This window comes from Microchirus variegatus (genome assembly GCF_963457635.1).
Source record: "Microchirus variegatus genome assembly, chromosome: 18".
NCBI lineage: Eukaryota > Metazoa > Chordata > Actinopteri > Pleuronectiformes > Soleidae > Microchirus > Microchirus variegatus.
In genome coordinates this window covers 2293875-2302500 of record NC_139819.1, presented here as the reverse complement: position 1 = coordinate 2302500, position 8626 = coordinate 2293875, and the positions used below count along the sequence as shown (strand labels likewise).

The 8626-nt window shown below is 45.4% G+C and overlaps 1 protein-coding gene across 1 annotated transcript in view; it reads right to left on the bottom strand.

Annotated features, from left to right (window-relative positions):
• The window catches only part of LOC310940166 (dual specificity testis-specific protein kinase 1), a gene marked incomplete at both ends in the record, with an annotated part of 72081 nt that extends 64786 nt beyond the window's left edge, over nucleotides 1–7295 (bottom strand). The window contains 4 exons of the mRNA XM_083905097.1: nucleotides 3887–4036; nucleotides 4121–4169; nucleotides 6528–6649; nucleotides 7116–7295. Of these exons, the coding sequence (XP_083761223.1) occupies nucleotides 3887–4036; nucleotides 4121–4169; nucleotides 6528–6649; nucleotides 7116–7295 (501 nt within the window). The remainder of the gene's footprint in view (nucleotides 1–3886; nucleotides 4037–4120; nucleotides 4170–6527; nucleotides 6650–7115) is intronic.
• Between the last annotated feature and the right edge of the window lie 1331 nt (nucleotides 7296–8626).

Below are 8626 nucleotides of genomic sequence, written 5' to 3'. Positions count from 1 at the left end.
TAATTAGATTGAACTGGATTTGACTAGATTGTATTGTATTGGACTGGACTGGACTGGACTGGACTGGACCGGCCTGGACTGGACTAGACTGGACTGGAAGGGATTGGATTAGATTGGACTGGACTCAATTGGAATGGACTTGATTTAATTAGACTGAACTGGATTGGACTATATTATATTGTATTCGACTGGACTGGACTAGAAGGGATTGGATTGGACTCAATTGGAATGGAATGGATTTAATTAAACTGAACTGGATTGGACTACATTGTATTGGACTGGATTCCATTGGATATAATTAGATTTGACTGGACTAAACTGGACTGGACTAGATGGTTCAACTGTATTGGACTGGACCGGAGTGGACTGGACTGGATTGATTTGTCACCTTGGTTGGCAGGTTTAGGGTTAATTTAAGGGAAACTAAACTTACAACAATCAAGTCCATAACTTTATAACGTTATCAAATAAAAGAAATGTCAGAAAAACGCAACAATCCTTCCATGGTTTCCCTTAAGTTTCCCCTTAACTGTGAATCCGTTCCAGGAGCTCCTTAGGTTTTTCCATCTTTACTAAGCGGCTCCTCTTCTAAAGTCTTTGGGAACCTGTGGCTCCAGAAGACTTTTCTCCGCTCTAGCCTGTCATTATGAAAACTCTCCTGGGAAAAACAAAAACTCTCGTCTCAAAGTTCTCCTCTAAATTTAGCCGCGGCCTCCTCACGTAACGCTCGAGCCAAGAAAAGCAACCAGAAATGGAAAGAAAAAGAGAAAAAAAAGCAGCTTGTTATTTCTCGTTAAAAAAGATTTTCAAAGCTGCTGCTGCTGCGACTCAAGCTAACGCCGAGTTAGTGACGCATTTCCACAGTAAGTGCATTAATCAGGGGGTTTTAAGACGTGCTGAAACACTGGTGTCACATGTTTAACTTTACCCTAATTTAATGTACGGGATTTAATCTGGAATAAAAACAGACATCGTCTAAGTGTGTCATTTGCTGATTCTTCTATGAACCAAATTTAAGAAATAAACTGCAAAAGTCATCTTGAGCAAACATTTTAAGTCAATGTTTCTTATATAACAACGCTCTTACTCTTAAAAAAAAAGTGTTTACTCTGAAGTTTGCTGACTAAAGTCACCATCAGTGGTGTGAGATTCACCATCTGCTCTGTGACTTCACTTCACTTGGAACCAAAGTGTTTTTCCTACAGTTTCTCCACAAACGTGTCACTTACTTAAATCTCATCATTAAACATTCAAGAGTCCATACATTTAAAAGTGTATTAAGACAGAACGTCCATGACCTTCATACAGAGACGCCTATAAGATTAGACACTTGAAGGTTAAGACTTGAAATTTGAATATTTGAGACTTGAAGACTTGAGACTTGAAGGTTAAGACTTGAGACTTGAATACTTAAGACTTGAAGGTTAAGACTTGAAACTTGAAGGTTAAGACTTGAGACTTGAAGGTTAAGACTTAAATACTTAAGACTTGAGAATTGAAGGTTAAGCCTTGAGACTTGAAAACCTGTGACTTGAATGTTAAGACTTGAGACTTGAAGGTTAAGACTTGAGACTTGAAGGTTAAGACTTGAGACTTGAATGTTAAGACTTGAGACTTGAAGTTTAAGACTTGAAACTTGAAGGTTAAGACTTGAATACTTAAGACTTGAGAATTGAAGGTTAAGCCTTGAGACTTGAAAACCTGTGACTTGAATGTTAAGACTTGAGACTTGAAGGTTAAGACTTGAGACTTGAAGGTTAAGACAGACAAGGGAGGTGTGAGAGAGATGGGGAGAAAGAGGGAGAGAAAAGAGAGGGGGAGGGAGGGAGGGAGGGAGAGAGGGAAAGAGAGACACTTGATAGAAATTAGTAGCATAACACACTAAGGCAGTAATGACAACATTACAACATTAATAACACTGATATGCATTTGTATTACAGTACCATTAGAATTTGTTAACAACCACATATAGATAAGGTGATCTTGTTTATAACGGTTGTATCAGTTTATATTGGTTCTATCATGAACCAGAGTTTGTCTGTGTGTGTATCTGTATGTCTGTGTATTCGCGCATCCATATATATTTATGTGCGGAGGTTGTCACTTGGTGTGGTCGGGAATCCGTGGTGAAACCGTGTCGCCGCCCCCCCAGCCCCCCGGAAGGAGACCGGCGGTAACCCAGGCACACGGGGCGTCCACCAGCCCCCCGGGCGCGGAGATACCCGCCGCCGCCCGACCCAGGGACAGCCGCGAGTCCACCCCGCACAGGACCAGGGCAGGGCCCCCACGCGCAGAGCACGCCCCGAGGGGGCAGGAGACGACGGCACCACGAGCACAGACCAGCCCACCACACGCCGAGGCAGGTCCTGAGGCCCCAGGTCCCCACACCCGGGACCCACCCAGGCCCCCAGGGCAGCCCAGCCCATCACCAGGGACAGTAGAGCCTCCCCCAGAACGCCCCCCCAGGAGGCAGGCCGGAGCCCGCCACAGCTATCCCCGACGCCTACCCCGGAGCCAACCACACGACTTCCCCCCCAGAGGGGAGCCGGCAGAGGCTCATGTAGGGATCCCAGCCGGGGGCCCCCAAGGAACAGGAGGCAGCAGGGTCCCGGATCCGCCCCGGGCAAGCCCCCTCACACAGGTATGGGTCAGAGGCCGTAAGACCTGTCACAGCGGACCCCACGCCCACCCGGCACAGGGACCCACCGTCCACCCAGGGCAGGGCGCCCAAAGTCAGCCCCCGCCGAGCGACCAGCTCTCCGCCCACCATCACCCTTCCCAGGAGTCATGGAGAGCCGCGGCCAGTCCCCCGGGGCTCCCCCCGACAGACCGACAGCCGACCCAACTACCTGCCGCAGCCGCCAGCGCCCCGGAGCTCCACAACCGCCCCCCAGCCCAAACCACCGACCCCAGCCCAGCCGGGAGGCGGGCGGGACACAGGTACCCGGGAGGTCCCCCCACCCATCCCCCACCGCCCCCCACCAGGATGTGGTGTGGTGTGTATGTATGTGTGCTGTGGGATGTGTGTATGGGGGATGTTGGTATCTAGTATGCATTAAAAATGTGGGGGGGAGGATGAGGTGACAACACCCCGCTGCTTGCTGACAGCGGGGTAGTCGATATGCCCCACCCCACTCCCAGGCCCTAGTGTCTAATATGCCATAAAATATTGGGGGAGAGTGGAGACCCCTGGAGGGGAAGATGGGGGATAGGCCCACTACTTGGTGGGCCCGCCCCCCAACCCCCCCAATGGTCTTCCTGTATCTCCCCCAATGCCCTAGTTGTGTGTGTGAGAGTGATATACCAGATCTGGTGGGGGAGCACGGAGGGCAGGCAAGGTTGGCCACCCGGGCCGGCTGCTAGCTTCCTGACTAGCAGACCGTGTATCCCCGCCCACCCAGCCCCCCAGCCCAGCAGAGGCCAGTCCGCTCAGACCGGGGCGACGCCGCAGCTCTCCACAGGCACCACCGGTGCGGCAGGGCCAGGTCTGCCCCCGCTCCCCCGTGGGGGGAAGCCAACAGTGAGCGCCGCACCCCGGACGCCAGCAGAACCCGTAGCCAGGTCAGCACGTCATCCGCCATGACAGTCCAGGCCCCCGCCCCACCCACAATCACAAATCTGAAGAACTGGAGGCTCTAACGGTTCAGATGTGAAGAGTATTTCATCGTCTCAGTGTCCTGGATGTCCTGCAGTTTATTTGTTGAGGAACATGAGCTACATTTTGTCCCACTGTGTAACTGTTGTTGTTGACATGGACCTTTGACGAGACATGTAGAGGAGGGAGTGTTTGTGGAGGGAGGACACTGAACTGTCCCAGGAGGAAGTGAGACAGAATCCACACTGAAGACCAGGAATGTTCCTGGTCCTTAGGCCACTGTGGTCTTACCTTGGAGTTGAGGTCTCGGTGGTAAATGTTCTTGTAGTGCAGGTAGATCATCCCTCTGCTGATGTCACAGGCCAGATCCACCTTCTCTCTCCAGTTCAGAGGAACATCTTTCCTGGCCAGAAGTTCCTCCAGACAACCTCCGTTCACATACTGAAACAAGGAAAGTCGTGTTTTTATACAAGAGTCCACACAATGACTCAGAGACAAGTGAGACAAAGAAGAACAAGGACTCACCTCCAAGATCGGATAGAGTTTGTCTTCTTTGACACAGATTCCCAGATATCTGAAATAAAGACATGTTTATTATCTTGTTTATTAAAATGGTTAATGTATTCGGATAGCTCTGGTTGATGTGTTTGGTTAGCTCTGGTTTATGTGTTTGGTTAGCTCTGGTTTATGTGTTTGGTTAGCTCTGGTTTATGTGTTTGGTTAGCTCTGGTTTATGTGTTTGGTTAGCTCTGGTTTATGTGTTTGGCTAGCTCTGGTTTATGTGTTTGGTTAGCTCTGGTTTATGTGTTTGGCTAGCTCTTGTTTATGTGTTTGGTTAGCTCTGGTTTATGTGTTTGGCTAGCTCTTGTTTATGTGTTTGGCTAGCTCTGGTTGATGTGTTTGGTTAGCTCTGGTTTATGTGTTTGGTTAGCTCTGGTTGATGTGTTTGGTTAGCTCTGGTTTATGTGTTTGGTTAGCTCTGGTTTATGTGTTTGGCTAGCTCTGGTTTATGTGTTTGGTTAGCTCTGGTTTATGTGTTTGGTTAGCTCTGGTTTATGTGTTTGGCTAGCTCTGGTTTATGTGTTTGGTTAGCTCTGGTTTATGTGTTTGGCTAGCTCTTGTTTATGTGTTTGGTTAGCTCTGGTTTATGTGTTTGGCTAGCTCTTGTTTATGTGTTTGGCTAGCTCTGGTTGATGTGTTTGGTTAGCTCTAGTTTATGTGTTTGGTTAGCTCTTGTTTATGTGTTTGGTTAGCTCTTGTTTATGTGTTTGGCTAGCTCTTGTTTATGTGTTTGGCTAGCTCTGGTTTATGTGTTTGGCTAGCTCTGGTTTATGCGTTTGGCTAGCTGTGGTTGATGTGTTTGGCTAGCTCTGATTTATGTGTTTGGTTAGCTCTGGTTTACGTGTTTGGCTAGCTCTGGTTTATGCGTTTGGCTAGCTGTGGTTGATGTGTTTGGCTAGCTCTGGTTTATGTGTTTGGCTAGCTCTGGTTGATGTGTTTGGCTAGCTCTGGTTGATGTGTTTGGCTAGCTCTGGTTTATGTGTTTGGCTAGATCTGGTTTATGTGTTTGGCTAGCTCTGGTTTATGTGTTTGGCTAGCTCTGGTTTATGTGTTTGGCTAGCTCTGGTTTATGTGTTTGGCTAGCTCTGGTTTATGTGTTTGGCTAGATCTGGTTTATGTGTTTGGCTAGCTCTGGTTTATGTGTTTGGCTAGATCTGGTTTATGTGTTTGGCTAGCTCTTGTTGATGTGTTTGGTCAGCTCTGGTTTATGTATTAAACTAGCTCTGGTTAATGTATTTGGTTAGCTCTGGTTAATGTATTTGGTTAGCTCTGGTTTATGTGTTTGCTAGCTCTAGTTTATGTGTTTGGTTAGCTCTTGTTTATGTGTTTGGCTAGCTCTTGTTTATGTGTTTGGCTAGCTCTGGTTTATGTGTTTGGCTAGCTCTGGTTTATGCGTTTGGCTAGCTGTGGTTGATGTGTTTGGCTAGCTCTGATTTATGTGTTTGGCTAGCTCTGGTTTACGTGTTTGGCTAGCTCTGGTTTATGCGTTTGGCTAGCTGTGGTTGATGTGTTTGGCTAGCTCTGGTTTATGTGTTTGGCTAGCTCTGATTGATGTGTTTGGCTAGCTGTGGTTGATGTGTTTGGCTAGCTCTGGTTTATGTGTTTGGCTAGCTCTGGTTGATGTGTTTGGCTAGCTCTGGTTTATGTGTTTGGCTAGATCTGGTTTATGTGTTTGGCTAGCTCTGGTTTATGTGTTTGGCTAGATCTGGTTTATGTGTTTGGCTAGCTCTGGTTTATGTGTTTGGCTAGCTCTGGTTTATGTGTTTGGCTAGATCTGGTTTATGTGTTTGGCTAGCTCTTGTTGATGTGTTTGGTCAGCTCTGGTTTATGTATTAAACTAGCTCTGGTTAATGTATTTGGCTAGCTCTGGTTTATGTGTTTGGCTAGATCTGGTTTATGTGTTTGGCTAGCTCTGGTTTATGTGTTTGGCTAGCTCTGGTTTATGTGTTTGGCTAGATCTGGTTTATGTGTTTGGCTAGCTCTTGTTGATGTGTTTGGTCAGCTCTGGTTTATGTATTAAACTAGCTCTGGTTAATGTATTTGGCTAGCTCTGGTTTATGTGTTTGGCTAGATCTGGTTTATGTGTTTGGCTAGCTCTGGTTTATGTGTTTGGCTAGCTCTGGTTTATGTGTTTGGCTAGATCTGGTTTATGTGTTTGGCTAGCTCTTGTTGATGTGTTTGGTCAGCTCTGGTTTATGTATTAAACTAGCTCTGGTTAATGTATTTGGTTAGCTCTGGTTTATGTGTTTGCTAGCTCTAGTTTATGTGTTTGGCTAGGTCTGGTTAATGTATTTGGTTAGCTCTGGTTAATGTATTTGGTTAGCTCTGACACTGCCTCACTTCATGGAAACTTAACATGATCACATCTTACCTGACGATGTTTGGGTGTGACAGTTTCTGCAGCAGACTGATTTCTCGTACGATGCTGTCCTGGTCCACGTCATTTTTGTAGATTTTCACCACCGTCACCTTTCGACTGGTGCAGTTTGTCACCTGAAGAACACGGAGCATTTTATTCACTATTAACTAATTAAAGGTTATTGATACACGTTATCAAGATAAGGTAAGGGATATATAGTAGAGTGTGTGTCATAGTTGGTTTCAAGCTAAATTATGAGGGTAAACATTCGTCCAATTCTCTCAATCCAATTTAATCTTCTCACATCAAAGCTCAGACCGTCACTTGTTCATACTCTGGCCTCTTTCCACCTCATGTATCATAGACAAAGACATTAAATGTATGGAAACCTGAACACACACACACACACACACACAGTTATATAAGCTCTCAGTTGGGGATGAGTGCAGCGCCCCCACGGTCTGCAGAGCTGGTGGGCCAATCACGGAATGACAAGAATGTCCCAATTAGTGTCAGAGACAAAGGAGGCTTTGACGACAGCTCGACCGAACGTGGGTCGAAGGACAGAAGGACAGAACGAGGGGGAAAACATAGCAACACCTTATAGACTTTGGAGAAAAAGCCACTTCCAATGAGCTCGGCGGTGAAGTTTTCCCAGAATTCCAGTTTGCGCACGGCGGTGCGGAGCTTCTGCCATCGGTCCACTTGGAAGTACTTGTCTGAGGACTCGCCGTACAGCGTGGGACTGGTGGGTTCTGAGGACACGTCCACGTCGCACATCCTGGAGATGTCCACTGAGGAAACAGGATCACAAGTTTTGGCTTCTTTCTCCAAACCACACCAAACTCCATTTAAATCAACGATTTAAAATCCCAGCACACAGGAGTTGTTGATCCACTGCTGAAGTTCAAATGTCTTAATTTGTCACTTCTGTTTTTGAAATCCTTTGTTCAGTTTGACCTCAGTGACACAAAGTGACCACAAGAGGCAGCAGTAGACCAGCGGCTCCTGTGTTCCCGCAAGCTAAAATCACTGATTTTCTCTATGAGGTTTGGTGTGGGAGTTTCTTGTCACAAAAAGGTTAAATAAAATAGCACAAATGTTCTTAAAATAGGTTTTATTAAGTGAGTCATAATTAAATCTAATCAACCTCTCATATTTGTTTTCATACGATGGTTGTACAACCTGACCTTTGGAAACCGACAGGATATAAATGTGCAGCGTAGCATTAAAAATATTCCACATTTAATCAGATAAAGGGCTTAATGGACCAGAACATCACATTCGTTTAATAATGAATAATCAAATAATCTCACTGAAAAACTAAAATAATTCAATGTCACGGTGGATTTGGTCCTAATCTGAATTGGTGTCTCTATAAACATCGCAAATGTAACTGTCTTATTACATAACCGATATTTAAACTACTGCCTTTGTTCACCGGTGCTTCACTCGTCGACGCAAACAGACCCTCGAAAAGCTCAATTTATGCATTAAACGATATGAAGAGTGGATGAAAGAGAAAATAAGAAAAAGGTCTAATTTCACTCCGGTACTTATTCACTGCACAGATGAAAGTAAGAGGGTTCACTTTATACAGAGACACAAAGAGAGGGAATAATGTGCTGGTAAAAATAGACACACACACACACACAGTGACCTGAGCGGTCAAGAGACATGTTGTTCCTCCACTGTTCATATTTATAATCTCATTTATGAGGAAAATAAAAGGCTAATATCCAACTACTGTATGTTAATGGAGAATGATAGTCATTACACTTCCTGGTTTCTGTTGTTATTGTCCCGGGTTTATTATTATTATTCTTCTTCTCTGTTTTCTTTAGCACAAATAAACCTTGACCCGCAGTTTTGATAGCGTGACAAAAATCGCAAAAAAAATACGGCAAATAATTATTTTCACATACACATGAATGGAGAAGGGTTGAAAAAATGATCGAAACTCAATCCACTTTGGAGCCTCACAGTGTCGTCGTACTTTAACGTAGAGACGTGGTTCAAACTTTAAACTGGTCACAAGACTTGGGACTTTTTTCACCTAAATCAAAGTGTTGATACATATTACGGTTTTTAAACAATCGCAGTTTAAGTTT